At 39.4% G+C, this 24,033-nt stretch overlaps 2 protein-coding genes across 2 annotated transcripts; both read left to right on the top strand.

The window, feature by feature from the left end:
• The first annotated feature begins 2,412 nt into the window (after window positions 1-2,412).
• On the top strand, window positions 2,413-3,742 carry LOC145789759 (F-box protein At5g07610-like). The gene has a single exon (XM_082867111.1). The coding sequence runs from the start codon at window positions 2,480-2,482 to the stop codon at window positions 3,452-3,454; it is 975 nt and encodes a 324-aa protein (XP_082723237.1). The 5' UTR covers window positions 2,413-2,479; the 3' UTR covers window positions 3,455-3,742.
• A 19,251-nt stretch (window positions 3,743-22,993) lies between these two features.
• On the top strand, window positions 22,994-23,428 carry LOC145799951 (uncharacterized). Its single transcript, XM_082889607.1, has one exon. It carries the CDS (start codon window positions 22,994-22,996, stop codon window positions 23,426-23,428), a length of 435 nt encoding a protein of 144 aa, XP_082745733.1.
• The last annotated feature ends 605 nt before the right edge of the window (window positions 23,429-24,033 follow it).

Genomic DNA, 24,033 nt, shown 5'->3' with positions numbered 1-24,033 from the left:
ATCATCAGTACCTCTTCTCTAATTTGATCGTCGGAGGGTTCGCTGGGGGACTCCCGTTCTTCGTTGAACTCTTATGCAGGTTTCTCAGTGGGCCAGCGATCGGACAACCGTGTGGGAGGCCTGGATCAGCCCGACCCGTTACCCAGAAACTAGTAGTATCATCAGTTACAAACACAGTTTTTGTTGGACTCTGCAACTCTAGTTTTTTTTAGAATTTATAGTTATATTTTGAGTTGCAATTTATTTGCCTCACTGTGTGCTTTTTAGACTGGTACATACACCACAAGTTCCACTTTGATAATCTAATTCATTTATTTTTTAAGTTACAAATTCTATTTGGTTGATTTGATTTATTTATTTTTTATGTCACTGAGTACAATACTCATTTATATATTTATAAATGAAAACTAAATAGTTTGCCACCTTAAAGAGTGTCTGCAAACAATGTCGATGCCTACACTTCCATCAGGCTGGGATCGGAGGTGATTCCGAACAGAACAATTCCACAGCACTTGAATTACAGTTTTGAGGATAAGAGCTTGAAGAAGCTGTGTCATTTTGCTGCTTCAACTCCAGGTTGACCTGTAAGTTTTGGTGGATGGTCAATTTGTTTTCCATTTATGGAGTCTATTTTGTTGTGTTTGATATTGTTGAGACAAAACATGGATTGTAAATTACAATTTGTATTTGTTCAAATAATAATAATAATAATAATAATAATAATAATAATAATAAAAAGTATAGTTTATAATTTAATTATTTCTATTGATGGTATTCAAATTGGCCATACGTCTTGTGGTCTGCACAATTTGATATTTTTAAAACTTTGGATAAATATTTACTCTATGGAATCGAATTGGATTGAGATTTTTTGAAATGGATTTGAGATAAGAAATTTTAACTCGAATCCCTGATCTACTCTATGCCATCCTCTACTCAATAGGAGGGAAGATGATAATAGGAGAAGTAGGTTGTGTTCAAGATGATAAGAGTTAAAAAAAAAAAAAAAAAAAAATCATTGTTTTTTCTGATGTACCGAAAAAAATAAATAAAAATCGTTGTAAAATTATTGCAAAGGATCATAGTCCATGATCAATCACACCTAAAAGCATACTGTTGGGAATCTGCTATAAAAGTTATATTTTTTAAAAATGTACAATTTGAAAAGAACTAAAAAAAGCAATAATAATTGACTTATCCATCAACTAATTTTTTTTTAAATGCTTCTAAAATATATTTTTTTTTTGTTTTTTTAAAAAAAGCCAAAATTTCTAGAACTTTTGAAAATTATATCTCGTGCTTGAACAATTATTTAGTGCTCTTGGGACACCACATGACGGTACTTTTCACCAATCACAATACACCATGCCTATAGCTTGGCATGTGAAGATACAAAGATAATGCACTAAATTCTTATCCTCCCAATTTATGTTGTTTTACTTCATTATTTTAGTTTCATTATTTGAGTGTTTTCTAGGATGAATTTTCTGGTCCGCTATCTCGGTTGGGATTAAACCCAATTACGGAGGGATCCATATTTTGAATAATCTCAATCTACCACACTTTTTATGTTTTAATTTTTGTGTTTTAGCGTAAGTCTTGAACATCATATTAGGAGAATTTGGTATTGATGATTTTGTCTACATAATATTTGCTCTTTTGATGTAGACATATACCATATATTAGTGGGAATGAAAATCATTTGTATTAGACTAATTTTGGAGGCATATCGTGTATTTGATTATTCTCGATGGATACAATCAGTTCACAATTGAAAGAATTGGTTCGATTAAAAAAATTACAACTGTAGCACTTAATTTTTGTTTGGGATGTGAGTTGACTTTTTAACTTGTTGCCTATTTTAGCCTGGGATTAAAAAGCTTCGTTTGTGAAAAACTTTTTGCCTTTTTTGACTTTTTGTGAGAGAAAAATAAAATGATTATAGTTTGGATGTGATGTTTATCTTATTAGACTAAAAAAATTATTTTGTCTTTTTGTAACTATTTTAGCCCAAACATAGCATGTCAAACAAAGCCTGAATATTCCTGATATCACTTCACGCGACCAATACCAATTCATTTCCTGACACTTAGCAATTAAGAATTGTGCTCTAATGTTTTCTGATAGTCTCTTTCTGTTATACCCTGCTTTTCGTGCTTGCCAAACAGAGAATGTAGAAATTTCCTGTGGAAGCTTGGGAACAGTATACCCTGATGTAGAATTGAATTGACTAGTGTGGAACGAACACTACTGACCTTGTCAAAGGCCAATTTCAACAAGCAACCTATCATTGTCAATGACTAAAAATATTCAACAATGTACTGCACAATGTTTGAAACACAGAGCACTCGTAGATACACAACAATCACAAAACTAAGTTCAATACATATACAATGGCTTAATCTGATTGATCAAAAATAATTCAAGCCACATACTGAGAGTTGAAGCAAGACTGAAACATATTCCCCCAAAGTCCCTCATGTCTGTGCACTCATCCTCCATAGATAAAGTTGCCGCCAACGATGACATCTTAACCCAAATCCTGATAAAGTTACCAGTAAAATCACTCATGCAATTCAAGTTTGTATCCAAACACTGGCTCTCTCTCATCACCAATCCCTACTTCGCATGTTGTCGGAATCCCAACTCCAGCCCTGTCTCCGGCCTATTCTTGTACTCATCCACGAGACGCCGCAATGCAGAACTCAATTTCATCCCTCTTCAAAACAGTGAAATCTTGAGCGACGACAATGATTGTGTCTACTTGACACCTTTGACAACAATTCCAAGCCTATCAAGTAAAGGGATTTTGAGCTCATGCCATGGATTATTATGTTGTTCTAGCTATTCCAACCTTGAAGGAGGCTACTATCAATTTCGCTATCATATCCTCAATCCTACCACCAAGGAATTCAAGTCGCTTCCTCAACCCCGTGATGGCCATAAAGGTTTGAATTTAGTGTTTGACCTGTCAAGATCACCTCACTACAAAGTGGTCTGCGTTTGGCATGTTGATCATGTTTTGTCAATTGATTATGATCGAAACAAGCATTGTTATCAGATTGAGATTTACTCATCCGAGACTCGGTCTTGGAGGGCATGTGCTGAACCTTTCACTGCAAATCAAAATTCTGAATTTCTTGGGGGGGTCTACTGGAATGGCGCGATTAACTACTTCAGCACATCGGCGGACTCATTATATTTCAACGTGGAGGAGGAGTGCATTGGAACTATTCCAATGCCTCCAATTCCTCATGAGGATTGGAAAGCGAGGCCATTTAGGTATTACGGGGAGTTGAATGAACATTTGCATCTCGTTATAATATGCAATTCGAGGATTCAATTTGATGTTTACGAGATGGAAAGAGATTACTCTGGGTGGTTTGTGAAGTACCATGTTGATCTTGGTTCAGTTAGAGCTGCGTTTCCCCAGATGATGCAAAGGCTCTCGTGAGACCCTATGTATTACTCGTTTGCTATACTCTCACTTGTACGAGATGAAAAAGACGATAAGGACTCATTTATGGTGTTGCATGTACCGGGTAAGATTTTACTGTACAATCTTGGAGATAAGAGTTCTGAGAAGATATGTGATGTTGGTGATGAACATTGTGATGGTAATGGCATGATTGAGGATTCTTTGATGTATTTCTGGTTTCATTCCTTCTAATACATTGAGTTTGTCTCTTGTATCTGAATGTGGTTTTTGACTTTAAATCAATGAATTAATTCACTTCTTGAATTCTTATTTTGTAGCTTCAGGTATTAAAAATTGATTGTGTTTGTTGCTGTAATGTGATAATATACACCGTTTGGTATATAATGTGATAATCATGGCAATTATTCGAAGCCACTTATATTTGAAGAGAATTTAAACAGTTTTGATCTAACCAGTTACATGTTCAGATAATATCCTGTAAAAAAAAAAAAAAAAAAAAATCATTTTGTGACCATTCACACTAATTCAAAATTTTACTTTACATAAGAGAATAAATATTCTCAATAGCATCTTCTACATCAATAAAATGGGTAGTCTGGAAAGCAAATAATCCGACAAGATGAACAATTCTTGCTTTTAACAGAAATGATCTGAAAGTTTGAACTGAGTCTTTTTTTAAACTATTTCATTGGTATCATTTTTGTTGTTTTTATTATTTTGTTTCTTACATCTTTGTTTTTTGTTTTTTTTAACTCCATAACAGCCTACTTGTAAATTTTGTTGTTCCCCTTACTGGTAAGAGCGATCTTATGATTGTGAGAAGATGCCATTATCATCAAGTAGTTTGGATTTTTTTTTGTTTGTTTACAAATTACAATAAATAGATTACGCAAGTTAAAGCCTAGTTCTAATATAACTCTGATTCTGATTCTTCTTGTTTCTATCACAAAGATTATATAGTGTGGGACTTTTTTGTTATCAGAGCCATAACTGTTTTAGATTTGATTTGAATTTCTTCCATTGTCTTTAATTAACCTATGTGACACCCAGGTCACAGAAGTTAGTAAGCAGTCTTTAGATAGAAGGCCATCAATGAGCATTAGAGCTTAGGCTGACACACTTGTTAATAATCACTGTTAATTATTGTTATGGCTAAATATTCAAGTCATTCTCTAATTTAAGGTAGTTAGTGAAAGTTCCTCTAAGATTGAACTGAGTCATTTAAAATTACAATAAATAGATTACACAAGTTATTGCAAGGTTGTAATGCCCCAAAATCTGAAACTATAAACTATCTAATACGGCAGAGATGTACATATAATATCCAACTCAAATTCACAACAAATACCAAAGTTTCTCTTTCTCATTGAACTATAATTTCAAGGTTACAAAATACTTATTCAAGCATTCACAATTCAAGAAGATAGAAAAAGTTTAACAAATGCCCCACGATGTACAATATTAAATACATGGCCTTCAATGAACAAAATGGGGCCCATAATCTCCAAACTAAGTAAAATTTCAACAATTACATTACAAATTCAAAATATCATTGAATTTTTAAACAAGAGAGTTGGGCAGTTTCTTCTTCATTGGGCTGGTTGCGGTTCAACAAGTCCTGAAATTTGTTAGATAGGAATGAGCAATTACCCAGTAGAGAATATATTTAACCACGTATATAAAAATTTGATTTAAATTATGCATAACCATGTTCCTTTACTTATGGACATTAATTTCTCAACCTCATAACCCAGTACACATCATTTCACTTAACTCCACATTTCTCCGTCCTGACACAGATGGGCAGTGAGCACCTCAAACCTTCCACATTTATCGTCATCACACGATCGGGCACGTGGACACCTCAAACATTCTCACATTTGTCGTCCTCACACGATCAGGCAAGTGGGTATCTCAATTTCCCCGCGTGGGTAAACCATATCTCACAACAAGCAACAATTCAAAAATCAAATTTCATCTCAACACAAGGGATCTCAACAATTAAACAATTTACCCATTAATTCCTTTCCTATTACTCACTAAGGCCTAGGCACAACAATTTTAGATTTCACAAGAAATTTAGGAATTTTCTTTCCATTCTTTAATTTTCCAAGATTATTGATGTACACATTATTTTTAACTAAGAAATAACCAAATCTCCCACAAATCTTAGAACAAAACTTGCTATCACCATTAGTGTTTACATATATATATATATATATGTATATATATCACCCATTCCAAATCACACCTTCATATCATGAGATTAATACATATTCAAACCAAAATATTGATATACATTGGTAAAAATATTCTTACATCAAGGTTGTGAGAGGAGAGAAGAGACGAAGACTCAAGGAGTGAGCCAGCGAAATAACATGATCCAATCGATTCAATGTGTAGCTTACGGCGAGATTAACAACTTTGATAAAAGGACAAAGGGTGGATTCTTGGTAAAAAAAAAAAAAAGATGAAATCAAGGTTTGGAGATCTATATGGTTTCGGGTATGGAAGAGAGTGTAGACACTTAAATTTTCATGTGTCTTGATCACCATCATATTAATCAAGGAAACTAAATTTTCTTTGATTGGTCAAAATTTTCAAATGGGTATGGGTCTTACTATAATTATGGATCTTAACCCATTTTAAATTATCGGTCACACCAAAAGAAATTATTTTGACAATTGGGTCAACCCAAAAGTGTGGGGCCAATGAAGATATTTTTATCAAAATTTAGTGGAATAATTCAAATTTAAATTTAAATTTGAATGCAAATCATGTCCATAAATCAAGAAGTAAATTGCTTGTTTCTTGGAAATTGGAGTCAATTTTGGAGTTTTCAAAATTAATCCTCTCATCCTAAGCCTATAAATAGAGGCTCTTATTAGAGGGAGAGACACATTTCTTTGGCTAATGGTCTTGCAAGCTCCTAAGCAATCTCGAGACTCTGCCAAATTCTCTTCTTAAAATTCTCTCTAAAATTCCTCAAACTAAAAAAAAAAAAAAAGGATTATCAAGCACTCCAAACTTGTGCCAATCTTTTCAAGTTACAAACACAAATTTGGTCTCTCCTTTTAAGGAGATCATTTCAAGACTCGTTCGAGATCAAGCCGTTCAAGCCCTCGATCAAGCCTTTCTTCTTCAAGTTTCTCCATTCGAAGACTTGAAGAAATTCATCAACTAGTCTAGTTCAACAACAAGCTTTTACAGTCATTGAATTACGCCCATTTCGGAGATCGAATCAGAGGATCCACTCTTTTGTAAAAGTGCAAACTACAGAGGATTGTACCTATTTATTATAATCAATAAAATTACTTATTTGTACATTTGTTTCACGTCTTAATTGCAGGATACGAAATTTATGTTTACAAATTTTGGCATGTTGTAGGCGCGCCCGAACGTCCCGGGAAAATCCCGTTTTGTTCATTGGGCTCACTATAGTTCGGACTCATATGTCACGGTTCTGAATCTAATCTCGCAAAGTGCAATGCGAGATTGATAAATCACCAAAGAGTCCAAATCCAGAAAATCGTTTTAAAAAACTGATTTTTAGAAAGAAGTGCCAAACATGGACTGCTTCGCTAGATACAGAGTCGCCAGCTAAATATTTTATTTTTGAGAACTTTAGGAAACCTTGACTCGTGCCTAAGGCCACACGTCCGTCATCACCAAAGTTTCCTCGGCTCGGGAACTTGGGTACGAGAGCGGAAGGTCATGCAATGAGCACCCCCGCTCACCCGATCAGAAATCGGCCTTTACTAACATGATATCTTATTTTTGAAAACACATGTGCTCTTCTTTCGGTTATTAACCTAGAATTACTATGTGATGCGCATAACATACAAGTATAGACTGCGTCGCCTATGTTGGAACAAAACATCTCATGTTTGTTTTTGAAAGCGGTTTGCTACTTGCAAGTAGGCCAAAATGCGGATTTTGCCATCCTCAAGTGGTCTTAAAACTCGCAATCAATGAATTGTTCCAATTCAAGTAATCCAACCTTCACCTATAGGCATTCGGGCAGTTATATCACATAAGCAGTTAGCCTCATAGTAAGCATGCTATTATGGCAGTCACTCACTCACATGCAAGGATGCTAAAGCATAAACACTCACCGAGTACTCCGAGCCAAAACAGAGAACTAGTTAGAAATCATGCATGATCCTAGTTCATGTTAAGATGGCAAATGCAACACATGCGAAAATGCAATTAAAATAGGCTCGACTATTCTAACCATATCATGTGAAATGCAAGTTGATACATGTATTCAAATAGATATTGAAATACAATGTAGTTAGTTTGATGCGCCGAGCCCGGTGCATGCAAGACAGATGAATGGATGCAAACATGCGAGCATAAGGATGCTAATTGAAACATGCCCTAAAACTAACCATCGTAAGCTGGTAAATAAAAGGGAGAAAGAAATGGGGGTTGGAAGACATGCATCACACACACGCACACTTTTTTACAACAGTTGTGCCCTCTTGACGGAGGGTTTGAATGAATAATACAGAACCAACTAACTAATCTGAGCTGATCTAGTTAAATTAGTTATTACACAAAAGAATGAATAACAAGTACAGCTAATTATTACACAACTCTAACTAATTAACAAATTAACTAAGTTAGCAATTGAATAAGCATGTAAACTATATGAAATAGGCTGCCTCAACTCTGCCTTGACGAAGGATGCGTGACCGGTCACCTCATGCGAAAATGCATCGCGATGCCCTGATTTGCCTCTGTTTGCAATTGGTCTCAAAACACTGCAAAAAGCTCCAGAAGGCTGAAACTCCATCATGAGAATCTGTAGGAGGGATGCCGACCAGTTGTTGGCATTGGAGACCATCTGCCGACCACTTTCTGTGCTGAAAACCAGAAAAAGTGGTCGGCCAGCCACTTTATCTGGTCGGCCGACCAGTTTCTGCTGCCAGATTTCAGTTTCCTGCAACAGAGAGCAAAAAAGGGGCATGGCAAAGTATTTGCAACACATGTATGCACAACCACCCTCCCTCTCATTACATAAGCACAAGGGGGTGTGGTTCTCGACCTTTGGGCCACCAATCACGCGTCTCGATGCATGATGGCTGAGGAGCCAAATTGCACAACTCAATATGAAATGAATGCACACACGAGCACATAAAGCCTAAAACTCTATCATGTATAGTCAAGAGTGTCGACGACCGAGAATTGAGGCACGCTTCATCACTTCGAGTATGAAACGCCCCTCGTTTCCCGTGTTTGGACTAACTCCTATTCCAAACACGATGCAACAAATAACATGGCATGACATACACAATGCGGCTCAAGCATGCAAACATTCAATGCAATGAAACAAGCATATGAATACGATGCAAGGGACAAGCATGAAAACATGCAACTAACATACTAGCATACACAATGCTATGAATTACATGGCATACACAATGCTCATGACAACTAGTATACACAATGCAGATGGTAACTAGCATACGCTACGCAGTGGACACGGCATGCACAAATGCAATAATCAATCATGCAATAACATGGCATTCTCAATACTATGAACCACATGGCATACTCAATGCACAATGGACTTAAACCAAAATGGATAGGCCTCAGCCATGTCCAAATCAGTGGCCATACATGCTAAGATAGAAACTCAAAATGCTATACAAACATGCATGCATATCGGCCCAAGCTTATGGCTCAAAACACAACTCTCCAAAAGCATTGAAAGGATGAAATATGGGGTACAATGGCATATGTTCCAGCACTGAAATGGCATGCAAAATGACTTAGAATCATGCGAACAACCCATGTAATGCATGTTGAGAAGCTCAAGCATCGAAGCTAGTGAAGTGTAAACAAGATTTGGGCCAAACGTCATGCAAACAAAGCTAGTAAACAAGATTTGCACTACAAGCATATGAAGCATGCAAGAGGCTACCAAACCAGCCAAAAATAGAGTCATGACATGTCAAATGATGGCCAAAAATCTACTGAAATGGAGCCAATACATGCTAGAAAGACATGTTACTTTGATGAGCCACAAATGGGAATACGCTACACATACAAGAAGCAAATAGAAGGTGGCCAAACCAGCCATAGACAGAGCTAAGGCTGGCCCTAAAAGTCATGAAAAAGTGCCTGAACCAAGCCTTGAAAGTATGAAGATGCATGCTCCTTTGATAGGCCAAAAATGCAAGCAAACAAAACAATAAGAGAGTGGATCACCCCCCCCTCTGATTTGAGGCCTCAAAACCACATGCCTACTACTGAAAATCCATTGGATTTCAGTGGCTAGAAGGACAAATAAGGACTAGCTCAAAGGCCTTAAACCATGGCACAAAACAAGGCCAAACAAGGCATGCAAGAGGGTAGAAGACCCTCAACACCCAAGAGGCCTTAAACAAACATCAAAAACACTTAGATACAAAACATTTTTTAGTTGAAAGCAAGGCCTAAATAAGCATGCAAATGAGACCAAGAGAGCAACCAAAATAAAGCTTAAAAGGGAGAGAAGAGGTTACCCTTGAAGCACTGCAAAACCAGCAGATCTCTTAGCCAAGAATCAGCTTTTTAACCTCCAAAAATGTCCTCCAAGAACCTCAGTTCAATGATGGGGGTGTATGGTTAAGGGTTGTGGTGCAAAAGTGAAGAACAACACACTCTTTAGGCACAAAATATAGAGATATAGAGAGATATATGCTTATGCCTTAGGAAAATTTCAGAACCTCTCCCATGGAGAGGGAGAGCCTCTCTTATAGAAAAACAAAGGTTCAAGCTTCTTGGAGAAGCTAAAACTTGGTTGCAATCCCTCCATACACGTGTATGAAGGATACAGCCTGTGCCCTCCAGCTGGCACAGCTGGCGTCTACACAGTCTACCAAAACAGTGGGAGAGGTGCCGACCACTTAAAGTGGTCGGCCCGCTACTTGCAGTGGTCGGCCGACCACTTCAAGTGGTCTCCTAGAAAAAAAGTGGTCGGCAGGGGGAATTGGTGGCCTCCACACTGAAAGCAAGGCAATGGTGGGGTGGAAGACCAGAAAAGGTGGCCCAAAGACCAAGAAAACCAGTTTCCCGACCAGAAAACCGGCTGGCGGGAAGGAAAGTAGTCTACAAGGGGAAAAACTCGTCTCCCACCCTTGTACCACCTTCCAAGCAAGGAAAACAAGGTTTGTACCAAAAACAAATCAACACGGATGCAAAACAAGAGTTCGGGAGGCAAAACGCACAGCCGGGAGCCTCAAAACCCAGCTGTTGAGCACCAAAAGTGGTATACGACCACAAAAGTGGTCTCCCGAACCACAGTGTCCTTCTAGATAGAGGAAACAAGGTGTGGTTCAAAAACCACGCTAAATGGAGAACGTTAAGCGGTCCCGAGACAAGGCGCACGACCGAGGGCTCCAAAAATCGGAAACTAGTCTCCAAATGGGAAAAGCGGTCTACGACCACGAAAAGTGGTCTACGACCACAAAGAGATGTTCTACGAGACCTCTCCCTCCCTCTGGGAAGAGAAACAGAGTTCGGTCCTCAGACCGAGCCGAAGCACAAAAGAGTTCAGAGGCCCGGAGGCAAGGCTCTCAGCCACAACTCCGAAACCTCTAAATGAGCACAACATGCACCATCACCGAGCACTCAATCGATGACGTTTGAGTCATAAGGTTGGTCAAAAATGGGGTGTCTACACATGTCCAGTGGGACCTCTCTGCCTCTCATCTCTTTCTCCTAAAGCATCTTCTCGAAGTCATGTTTGATCAAGCATAATGGCTTCAAAGAAAGTTCAAAATTGCTTTGATCAATAAGAATGCCAGCTAGAATGCCGCTGTCATGACCATCAACAACAGCACTTTTACGGGTCCGATCACCAGTAGCAAGACCAAGGCAACCATTGCTCTCGCGACGCATGGGGTTATGCTGACCGCCAAAGCAACAAAGCAAGCACAAGGCAAGTCTCACAAATCTATCACAGTATCCACGTCCGGGGCAAAGCAAATGGAAGTGAGGGAATGGAAAAAGTCCACTTTTGTCTCAAAGGATTTTCTGTCATGAGGTTTCTCTCCACACCCAACACCTGTAGCTTCTGATGCAAACTCAAGTACAGGCTCACACTTAGGATCATCTCCTAGTAGTCCTCAAGTTTAATTTCATTGAATCACTCAGATTTGTCTCGCTCGGTGGCTATGCAAGTCATGACCACTAGCACCACTTCGATGGAATAACAATTGGCGACCATGGCTCATGCCATTGACTAGCTCACCAAAACTGTGGAAGAGAAAGATCCTCAAATTGCACCTTGATGAACAAGTTAGAAGCACAAAATGCTAACGAAGCAAGTCAAGACAATTCTCATCAACCTGGCTTTACACTACAAGGCATGTTTGTTGAGAATGTGAACCCTACGTATAAGTCCAAGCAAGTTGTTGGTGAGGAAACTTGCCATACATCTGTTGTGAGGCAAGTGATTAGCACAAGTAGTCAATCAGCATCCTTTGTTTCTTTGTCAGTTCAACAACTCCAAGACTTGATTGCAAATACCATCCGAGCACAATACTGTGGGCCCTCGCAAAGCACTTTCATGTACTCCAAGCCTTACACAAAGAGGATAGACATTCTCAAAATGCCTAGTGGATACCAACCTCCCAAGTTCCAGTAATTTGACGAAAAAGGTAATCCTAAACAACATGTCACTCACTTTATTGAAACTTGCAACAATGCCAGGACAGATGGAGATCTACTTGTCAAACAATTTGTTCGGTCACTCAAAGGAAATGCCTTTGGTTGGTATACTAATTTGGAAGCTGAGTCAATCGACAGTTGGGAGCAAATAGAATGTGAATTCCTTAATCGTTTCTATAGCACCCGTCGTATGGTAAGCATGATGGAATTAACCAGTGCCAAGCAATGGAAGGATGAGCCGTGGCAGACTACATGAACCGTTGGCGTGCTCTAAGTTTATATTGCAAAGACTGACTCTCTAAGATCTCAACTGTGGAGATGTGCATGCAAGGCATGCACTGGGGACTCCTTTACATCATTCAAGGGATAAAACCATGAACATTTGAAGAGTTAGCTACACGTTCACATGACATGGAAATTAGCATAGCCAACCACGGCGGGAAAGACCATCCCATTCTTTAACAAAGGAAAGATAACAAAGAAGGGAAAAAATGAGGCAAGCCTTTCAAAGGTACCACCAAAGAAGCAATGGTGGTAACCACAGCTCCAATCAAGATTTCAACGAAAGACAAAAAGAAAGAAGAAAGAAAGGAAACACACCCATCTCTGAAGGAACTACAAGAAAAGAAGTATCCCTTTCTTGACTTTGATGTACCAGGGATGTTAGAAGATTTACTTGAAAAGAAAGGGTGTGTTTGGTAACGTTTACGTTTTCAGTTTATATTTACAAAAATTTTATAAACTGGTTTTTGTTTATTTTTTGTTTATTTTTTGAAAAACATAAACCACAAACACGTTTGGTAATTGACAAAATGTTTAAAAAAATTTTAAAATATAAAAATGAGTGAAAAATGGCAAGTGGTGGCAAGTGGCGGAAAAAGACGGTGGTGGAAAGTGGTGACGGAGGGTGGTGGGTAGCTGGTGGTGGATGACGTTGGCAGGTGGGTGGGTGACGGTGGCGTGTGGTGGGTGGTAGCGAGTGGCTGGTGGCGGTTGCCGGTGGTAGTGGCAGGTGGGTGGTGGTGGGTGGTGGTGAGTAGGTGGTGGTGGCGGGTAGGTGGCAGTGGTGGTAGTGGGTGGGTGGATAACGGTGGCGGGTGGTGGGTGGTGGCGAGTGGATGGTGGTGGTGGTGGCGGGTGGGTGGTAGCGAGTGGGTAGTGGTGGTGGCGGCGGCGGTGGGTGGTGGGTGGTGGTGGCAAGTGGGTGGCGGATGGCGGGTGGTGGTCGGTGGTGGCGGGTAGGTCGCGGGTGGTGGTGGTGGTGATGGTGGTTGGGTGGGTGACGGTGGCGGGTGGTGGGTGGTAGCGAGTGGGTAGTGGTGGCGGTGGCGGTGGCGGGTGGTGGGTGGTGGTGGTGGGTGGTGGTGGGTGGTGGCGGGTAGGTGGTGGGTGGGTAGGTGGGTGACGGTGGCGGGTGGTAGGTGGTAGCGAGTGGGTGGTGGTGAGTAGTGATGGTAGGTAGGTGGTGGATGGGTGATGGTGGTGGTGGTGGTGGGTGGCGGGTGGTGGTGGTGGCGGGTGAGTGGGTGACAGGTGGCTGGTGGTGGTGGGTGGCTGGTGGTGGATGGTGGTGACAGGTCGGTGGTGAGTGGTGATGGAAAGTAGGTGGCGGGTAGTGGCGGCGGGCGGTGGATGGTAGTGGCGGGTGGTGGGTGGTGGATGGCAAGTGGATGGTGGGTGGTGGCGGTGGTGGTGGTAGTAGTGGCAAGGGGTCGGTGGTGGTGGCGAGTGGATGGCAAGTGGGTGGTGGTGGCAGGTGGGTGGTGAGTGGTGGTAGCAGGTGGTGGTGGGGGGTGGTGGAAAATGGTGGTGGGTGGTGGTGGCGGAAGACGGTGGTGGAAAATGGTGGCGCGTGGTGGCTAGTGTTGGGTGGTAAAAAAAAAAAAAAAAAACTGATAACTCAAAATAGAAACACATTTTTTGTGTTTTCATTTTTGGCCAAATTTATAAACTGAGACCACTGATTTATGAATCAAAAATTTTACCAAATAAGTTTTTATTTGAGTTTTTTAAATTTTTGTAAATATAAACAAAAAACTGAAAACGTAAGTATTACCAAACAGCACCAAAGTGTTAGGCTTTTATTCTTGGCAACCCCGTTTGACAAAACTCCTTTAAGTTGTATTTGTTTTTGCACTTTTTATTTCAGTGAGGCTATGAGTGTTTAGATGCGAATCCAACCTAAATTGTGCCTTGCAGAGAAGTTTGTGATGTTAATACTTTCAAGTTGCCTGTCCGCTCGAGCAGACATTCCCCCGCTCGAGTGGAGAATGCTGGGTTTCAGAAGTTTGTTCGCTTGCAAAAATACAGGATGTTGTTTTTTCCTGCTCGAGCGGCCATTCCGGCGCTCGAGCGGAGATCGCGGGACAGTTTTCTATAAATATGTGTTTCAGTCCAAATCTAGGATTACTTCTCCAGATCTTGTTCTTGGGTTCTAGGGTTTATATCTGGGGATATTTTGCTAGTTTTCTTTGATGTTTTGTTTGAGTATTCAACTCATGGTTTAAAGAGTATACATCAAAGGATTATTTGTTTGTTCCACATAAAAAAGAGAGTTATTCTTTGGTGGATTTTGAAGAATTCGAGCCTGAAGCTTTGGTGGATTTTGGAGTGGCTCATCGTCAAGACAATTCCGAGGTGAAGACGGGGTTAGAAGAGACACATAGAGGTTGGTTCAATTCGGGCGTGGATTCGCTAGGTAATTGAGAGTATACCTGTGTAATTCTTTTATATCTTCTTAGTGGATTGTTTTATGGCTGTTGCCCGTGGTTTTTTTTTTTTATCACAATTGGAGGTGTCCAATTATGGTTTTTTCACGTAAAATCGTTGTGTCGATTTGTCTTGATTGTTTGATTGGGATTGTTGTTTACTGCTTAAAATTGATACATAATTACAAATCAACATCTGAGAGATTTCTAGATTTTTCAATTGGTATCAGAGCCGGTCGCTCTATTTTTTTTGTTTTACAAATCTATTAGAGCGAGATCTTGTTTCATTTGTGACAATGGATACAATTCATGAGGGAAATTCTATGGTTCGACCACCTCTACTTGACGGATCCAATTATTTTTTTTGGAAAGCTCGGATGAGATCGTTTTTAAAATCTATTGATGAAAAAGGTTGGCAATCTGTCATGAATGGGTGGACCGAACCAACAATTACTGTTGATGGAGTAACTTTTCCCAAACCAATTGAAAAGTGGGACACAATTGATTACCAATATAGTAGCTGGAATAGTAAAGCTATCAATTCTCTCTTTTGCGCTGTCACACCAGAAGAGTTTAATCGTATTTGTAATTGTGAAGTCGCAAAAGAGGCTTGGGATATCGTACATACTATTCATGAGGGCACTCCTTCTGTGAAACGCTCAAAACTTCAAAGGCTCACATTTAGTTTCGAAAACCTTTCAATGAAAGATAGTGAGACCTTTGATGAATTTTATGTGAAGTTGAGTGACATTGTAAATTCCAGATTCAATTTAGGTGAAAAAATACCAGAATCCAAAGTTGTGGAAAAAATTTAGAGATCCTTGCCCGATCGGTTCTAACCAAAAGTTACGGCTATTGAGGAGGCTCAAGATGTTGACAACCTCAAGCTAGATCACTTGGTTGGAAATCTCCAAACTTATGAGGCACATAGAAATTTTAAAAAGAAACAAAAAGATGCTATTGCTTTTAGTAGTACTCATAGAGTTGGAGAGGGTTCTGATGAGGATTGTGAGATAGATTCCAAGATTACGAATGCTTTTATAAAACAATTTAAAAAATCTTTTCTGAAAAAGAATCCTAAACTTTTGGAATCTACTCATACTCATAAATCAAAAGACAAAGATAAACTCAAAATTAATCCTATAGCCAAGAAGGAGAAAGAAAAGATACAAGGGAACTCTGAAAGAGTCCAATGCTATAAATGCCAAGGATTTGGCCACTTTGCTTCAGAATGCCCTACTCGTTTGAGGAAGAAGAAAGCCCTCGCTATCACTTGGGATGATGAATCAGAATCTGATAAAGATGAAAGTGACAATGAAGATCAAGGTGAAGAGGGACATAAACAATTCCTTGCTTTTATGGCGGCTTCCGAAACTGAAGGACGAACAGAGTATCTGAAGAGGTCGGTTGAGAATGCCACTGATGATGAATCCTCGGAGAGTGATGATGAAGAGCTTGAGCAAGCTTATGAAAAGTTGTATAAGGAGTCTCTTAACTTATCCAAATTGAATGACAAACGCACTATGAAACTCAAAGCATGTGAAAGTGAGAATGTCAAATTAAAGAAAGAGATTTCCGAGGCTAGGAATGATGCCCTTAAGATTTCTAATGATCGACAAGCTCTTTGTGCAAAACTCTTAACTTGTGAGACAGAGAGGAATGAGTTACAACAAATCTGTCCAACATATGAAGAAAAGATTGAAACTCTTTAGATGTCTCAAGTTACTTTGGAAGAACTAATGATCAAGAAAGAGGAAGAACTCAAGTGTGCTATGGCTACCATTGGTCTTTGGAACAAAGGATCAAAGACTTTGGACAATATCATTGGGTCTCAACAAATTTGTTCTGACAAGAGTGGCATTGGCTTTGGTGGTAAGAAAGAGCAAAAACAGAATGCATCTATGTCTCATGATACAAGAACTCAAGGGCAAGGGGAGCACAAGATTCAATGAGAGGAAAGACTTCTCAATCTTCCTAAAGTTGGTAAGGTCAAAGAAAAGAAGGTACACCCTCTACACCCTGTGTTTATTTGTCATCATTGTGGTATGCATGGTCATATTCGCCCTTATTGTTATAAGTTGCATGGGAGAGTGTCTTATAAAGATGGAAAAAATTCTAACATCTCATGGGGTAAGAGACATTTCATTGGTCGTAAGGAAGTTAAGGGTCATAATAAACCTTGCTATTTTGATTTGCTTGAGACCAAACATGAACAGAGGTTGTGTTTACCTGGACTTAGAAATAGGAAGTTGGAAACCATGTCAGGACAGGTTCCCATTGAAAGGGAAGGGAACCACAATGTCAAGACACCACCCAAGAACCGCAATTCTCACAACTTTGTTCGTACTAAAGCAGTTTGGGTGAGAAAACTTGACTTGTGTTGATTTGTTTTGTCGTTTTAGTTTTTGCATTTCTGTGTTTTTTTTTTTATTTTTGTCATTACATGTGTGCTTGTTCATTTTTTTTGTCTTGCTTTATTTAAAAAAAAAAAAGAAATCCCAAAAAGATTTTCTTAGTATGGTTTTGCAAGCTTGAATTTTCTGAGATGTCCTTGGTGCATATTGGAATTGATGAGAATATCCATTACATGTTAATATATGTGTGCTTTCTGTGGTCATTACTCATTTTGGAGTGTGAGTTCTTTGATTAGTATGTCTCATTCTGTACACACTCTTAGATAAGCAAATATTGGAGTCTTCTGCCTTAGTGATCTTTTGTCTCTATGGACTTCTGGCATGGTATCTTTTGCTTTTCTAAAGGAATTGACCTATACTAGCATATCATGGGTGATGTTGAGTCTCTTAACCATCTTCCATCTTTTTGCATCTCCACGGCTTTCCCCTCTGTTCTTTGTAGTGTAGGTATGAGGAAAAGGCTACCTCAGAGTCACCAACCAGGCCATCCTTATTATATCCATGCTTCTCTGGTTCGGTTTCCATACTCTTGAGTGTGTCAGCCGCCAATGAGTGTGCAAAAGAAAAAGAAAAAGAAAAAGAAAAAGAAAAAATGTGCAAAAGAAAGAAAAAATGTGCAAAAGAAAAAAATAATGTGCAAAAGAAAGAAAAGAAAAAGATGTGAAAAAAAATAAAAATAAAAAAAATAAAGGGTTCATTGATTGAGGGGGAGCCTCCGCTTTTACTTACCCCTTGATTCCTAGTGGTTTGACTTTCCGTAGTTGTGCTTAGATTCTCTTGTAAGAGGTCCAGCTATCAGATCACTACTAGGATTTGAATCTTGTGTTTGTCGAACTCCAAGAGTCACGCACACACACTTTTATCATGGGAACTATGCTTTTCACATGTGGCATCACTTTCTTTCATGAGGAATCTTCTACAGACTATGCACACTGTGTTTACTAGTAATTGTGCTTCTTGGATAGTCTTGTGTGTTTTAAGGTACTAATCTGAAATTCCTTGCTTGCTCTACCATATTATTTTTGTCGTTTGCTTTTTGTTCACTGTTTTCAGTGTTTGTGGTCGCTTTTAGTGAGAGGGAGTTTGCTTTATCATTTTGATCATCATGTCATTGCTTGTGTGGTTTCTAATCTTGGTTTAGTTGATTGAGCTTCCTTTGTCAATTCATGACAAAAAGGGGGAGTGAGGTTATCCGGTGCATGTGTCTTAGGTTTCATCTATTCATACTACATGTTTTTAAAATCTCCAAGTCGCATTTATTCATGTTTTCTATCTCATGCTTCAAGATAATCTTGTCTTATGTTTATTTTTTTTTCCTATACTCTTGTGGGACTAATAGTTGTTTTGGAGATTGTAGCACTAATAACTGTTTTGCAGATCATGACCTTGAGAAAGAAGTTGGCTTTTGTTGGTTGTAATGGGTTAGGGTGATTAGGATTTTATTTGTTAGGTGTGTTTTGTCACAGCATTGCCAAAGGGAGAGATTGTTAGGTTTTTATTCTTGGCAACCCCGTTTGACAAAACTCCTTTAAGTTGTATTTGTTTTCGCACTTTTTATTTCAGTGAGGCTATGAGTGTTTAGAGGCGAATCCAACCCGAATTGTGCCTTGCAGAGAAGTTTGTGATGTTAATACTTTCAAGATTGCCACTTCGCTGATTATGATGGGGATCGAGCTGCTCGGTCAGCTCGCGGGGGTCCAGGGCAGTGCCACTGCGGGGTCGAGGGGCAGCGTCCCCGAAGCAAAATGCAAAAATGCATTCCAAGTTGCATGTCCGCTCGAGCAGACATTCCCCTGCTCGAGCGGAGAATGCTGGGTTTCAGAAGTTTGTTCGCCTGCAAAAATACTGGATGTTGTTTTTTCACGCTCGAGCGAACTTTCCGCGCTCAAGCGTAGGTTCGCTCGAGCGGCCATTCCGGCGCTCGAGCGGAGATCGCAGGACAGTTTTCTATAAATACGTGTTTCAGTCCAAATCTAGGATTACTTCTCCAGATCTTCTTCTTGGGTTCTAGGGTTTATATCTGGGGATATTTTGCTAGTTTTCTTTGATGTTTTGATTGAGTATTCAACTCATGGTTTAAAGAGTATACATCAAAGGATTATTTGTTTTTTCTACATAAAAGAGAGAGTTATTCTTTGGTGGATTCTGAAGAATTTGAGCCTGAAGCTTTGGTGGATTTTGGAGTGGCTCATCGTCAAGACAATTCTGAGGTGAAGACGGGGTTGGAAGAGACACATAGAGGTGGGTTCAATTCGGGCGTGGATTCGCTAGGTAATTGAGAGTATACCTGTGTAATTCCTTTATATCTTCTTAGTGGATTGTTTTGTGGCTGTTGCCCATGATTTTTTTATCACAATTGGAGGTGTCCAATTGTGGTTTTTCCACGTAAAATCGTTGTGTTGATTTGTCTTGATTGTTTGATTGGGATTGTTGTTTACTGCTTAAAATTGATACATAATCACAAATCAACATCTAGGGGATTTCTAGATTTTTCAGAAAGTCATTCAACTCCCTGAGTGCAAACATCCTGAGGAAATAGGTTGTGTGAAGGATCCGAAGTACTGCCACAATCATCGGATAGTTAGTCATCCTATTGAAAAATGCTTCGTGTTAAAGGAATTGCTCGTGGACTTGGCCAAGAAGAATAAAATCCTCTTGGACCTTGACGAATCGGCAAAATCCAACCATGCAATGATTATTGTAGGACCTCCAAATTCTCCATCCTCAAAATCCAAGACAGAAGTGTCACAATCTGCAATCCCAACAGTGAAAGCAATTCCCAAAGTCATCCAGTTTGGTTCACTTGATGCTATTGTTATTCAAGTTCCAAATCAAGACATGTATATCCGTGATGGCTTTGAAGAAGTCTTAACTATTGGAGAAGATGAAAGTTGGACTCTCGTGACATGATGGAAGGCACGAAGAAGCAATTCCAAGACTCAACATTTTCCACTCAAGAAAGCAAAAGAAAATAAGAACTCTCATCGACATTCCAAGAAGGAGGTGATAGACAAAAGGAAGAATGAAAAGAAGATGCAACAAGAAGATAAATTTCCTGAAGAAAACTCACGTGCCCCAATCATCCTGCAAGACTTCTTCCCCGTTGGGTATTTTGGAGATGACTTGGTTAAGGCGGTCTATATGGTTTCAACCATTGAAGCAGAACAATTTCACACCATTAAGGCAACGCCAGATAAGGAGGAAATTGATGTCCTGACAACCTTGAAAGAACTACCCCCATGCTTTAGTTTGCGTGAAGCGTCTCATCTCCCTCTGTCTGTACAACTTGCACTTGTTTGAGTCTTAGAAGATCCTGGAAAATATGAGTTTGTTATTAATGAGATAGACTATCCCAAGGTGAACTCCATCACTTCTGTTCCTTGTTGCACAACAATCACCTTCACTGATGAAGACCTTCAACTAGGTTCAAAGCCACAAAATCACCCATTATTTGTCTCTGGCTTTGTTAGTGAACAAAAAGTTAACCGCATCCTTGATGGAGGCTCAGCGGTAAACATCATGCCAAAGTTCACCATGAAGAAACTAGGAATCCAAATTGACGAGTTAGCTCGAAGCCATCTTGTTATTCAATGTTTCAACCAAGGGGGACAATGCATGATTGGTATGATTCGTTTGAACCTCACAATTGGAGATTTTTCTTGATAAATGATTTTGTGTTTTTGTATACTTTGGGGTTGTATAACTATGAATCTGGCTGTTTGAACTTATATGATGTTTGTGCATAACGTACGAATGTTTGCTTATGATACAAAGTTTGCTTTCTCCATGTATACACGGCTCGATGGATAACTTATATATGTTGTATTATACTTCCACTATGCCCGTACTTTATTTTAAATGGATTTTTGTTTAGAGGCCATAGGTAATCTATGATTACTGGTCGGTCATGGCACTAAACCTATAGGGGCGGGTTTGGGCCGTGACAATCATACTAACCGGAGAAGTTAAGACTCAAGCGAAAAGTAAAAGAGAAGAAGAAATTGAACATGTTGTTTCTCACCATGTAACAATTGAAGAAGATTCTAGCTCAAATTCGGAGATGATGATCTCCAAGAAGCTCTTCCAGAATTTGAAGATGGGGGGCAATCAACTATTGACAATTTGAAAGAACTTAACTTAGGAACTCCTGATAACCCTCGACCAATCTTTGTGGGAACACTCTTAACGCCTGAGGAAGAAAAGACATTTTTCGAACTGCTCCTCGAATATAAAGATGTCCTCGCATGGACGTATAAGGAGATGCTAGGTTTAAGTCCAAAGGTTATTGTCCATCACCTTGGGATCAAACATGGTATGCAACCAGTAAAGCAGGCTCATCGATACATTAGACCTCAGCGCATCATTAAAGTGGAAGAAAAAGTCAACAAGTTGACCAAAGTTGGGTTCATAAGTGAAGTAAAATATCCGACATGGATATCAAGTATGGTCCTGGTAGTCAAGAAGAATGGACAGATTAGAATATGTGTTGACTTTCAAAATTTGAATGAAGCATGTCCCAAGGATGACTTTTCGCTTCCTATTATGGAATTAATGATAAATGCCACTACCAGACACGAGGTGTTGTCTTTCATGGATGGGTGTTCAGGATACAACCAAATACAAATGACACAAGAGAATAAAGAGTTAACTGCATTTCGTACCACAAAAGGCATCTATTGTTATAAAGTGATACCTTTCGGACTCAAGAATGCCGGTGCCACCTGTCAATGTGCCATGCAAAAGATCTTCGTAGACATGCTCCATAAATTTGTTAAGTGCTATGTTGATGATTTGGTGGTCAAAACTAAGAAAAGGGAAAATAACCTAAAGGACCTTCGTCCAATCTTCAAGTGGCTGAGAAAGTATGACTTGAAGATGAATCCACTCAAATGCGCATTTGGAGTCACGTCTGGAAAATTCCTCGGTTTTATTGTTCGACATAGAGGAATTGATGTTGATCAGTCCAAAATCGATGTTATACAAAAGATGCCACCACCAAAAAACCTGAAGGAACTTATAAGCCTCCAAGGTCACTTGGCATATATCCGCAGATTCATTGCAAACTTGGTAGGCCGTTGTCAACCTTTTAGTCGACTGATGAAAAAGGAGGCTTCATTTGTTTGGGATTAGGCATGTCAAAATGCTTTTGACAGTATTAAGAGCTCATATTCAGGGGAAACCATTAATACTTTACATTGCGGCTCAAGAAGAGTCTCTTGGAGTGATGTTGGTTCAAAATAACAAAGAAAACAAAGAGCGAGCACTCTATTACTTGAATCGCAAATTAACTGAAAATGAACTCAAGTACTCACTCATTGAGAAAATGTGTTTGGCACTTATTTTTGCCTCTAAAAAATTGAGACATTATTTTCAAGCCCATACAGTGCATCTCATTGCAAGAGCTGACCCAATAAAGTATGTTTTATCTAAACCCATCCTCTCAGGACATTTAGCAAGATGGTCTCTCCTCTTTAATGAATTTAAGATAATTTACGTGCCAAGAAAAGCGGTGAAAGGGCAGGCCCTTGCAAACTTCTTGGCCGACCAGCTCATCATTGGGAAATTTCTGAGGAATTCCCTGACGAAGATGTATTGTTCATAGAAGTTTTATAGCCTTGGATGATGTTCTTTTATGGGGCTGCTAGGAAGGAAGGGGTAGGAGCAGGTGCCATTTTTGTTTCACCACATAAGCACATTTTGCCTTATTTATTCTTTGCAAAAATTGCTCAAACAATGTTGCTGAGTACCAGGCCTTGATCATTGGTTTACAAATGGCAACAGAGCTACAAATTGTTGACCTAGATGTCTATGGGGATTCTAAGTTAATAATTAATCAGCTCCGGGGGGATTATGAAGTCAAGAAAGACAAAATAGTCCCATATTTCCAGTATGCAACTCATCTCATTGAAAAATTTGAGGGGGTAATACTCGAACATGTTCCAAGGAAAGAAAATCGCATGGCTAATGCACTTGCCAATCTAACAACTACACTGACATTGTTTGAAGGTGAACAAGTTAGTGTCCCTATATGTCAACGATGGGCATTGTCACAATTATTGGAAAATCGCCTTGTAGAAACAAATACAATTTCAGTACTAGCCATCGAAGTCGACGATTGGAGAATGCCAATTATAAACTACCTTGAACACAGGAAGCTCCCTAATGATTCTTGCCATAGAACTGAAATAAGACGTCGAGCTCCTTGATTCGTCTACTACAAGGAAACTTTATTTCGATGATCATTTGAAGGAATTTTTCTTCGTTGCCTAGAGGATGAAGAAGCTCAACAAGCAATGGAAGAAACCCATTCTGGGATATGTAGAGCACATCAGTATGGTCCTAAACTTCACTTTCGAGTAAAAAGGATGGGTTACTATTGGCCTACGATGATTAAAGATTGCTTGGACCACTTAAGAAATTGTCAACCTTGCCAGTTTTATCTAAACTTTGTCCATCAACCTGATCCTTTACACCCGACAATTGCTTCTTGGCCATTTGATGCATGGGGTCTAGATGTAGTTGGCCCATTGACCAAGTCTTCTACAGGCCACTTATACATCTTGGCCGCCACACATTACTTCTCCAAGTGGGCTGAAGACGTTCCACTTAAAGAAGTCAAGAAAGAAACTGTTGTTGACTTCATCAAATCCCACATTATTTATCGATATAGTGTACCTCGCTACATCATCACTGATAGCGAAAAGCCTTTCTACAACAGTCTAATAGACAAATTTTGTGAAAGATTTGGATTTAAGCAACGCAATTCCTTAATGTACAATGCACCTGCCAACAGACTGGCAGAGGCGTTAAA

The sequence above is a fragment of the Camellia sinensis genome, chromosome 1, assembly GCF_055761805.1.
Source record: "Camellia sinensis isolate YWXY chromosome 1, ASM5576180v1, whole genome shotgun sequence".
Lineage (NCBI taxonomy): Eukaryota > Viridiplantae > Streptophyta > Magnoliopsida > Ericales > Theaceae > Camellia > Camellia sinensis.
This window is presented reverse-complemented; position numbering and strand designations above follow the sequence as displayed.

Bases quoted from the DNA above. Each gene is read 5' to 3' on its own strand.
- LOC145789759 (XM_082867111.1), top strand. From the start codon at position 2,480: ATGTCTGTGCACTCATCCTCCATAGATAAAGTTGCCGCCAACGATGAC.
- LOC145799951 (XM_082889607.1), top strand. From the start codon at position 22,994: ATGGCAACAGAGCTACAAATTGTTGACCTAGATGTCTATGGGGATTCT.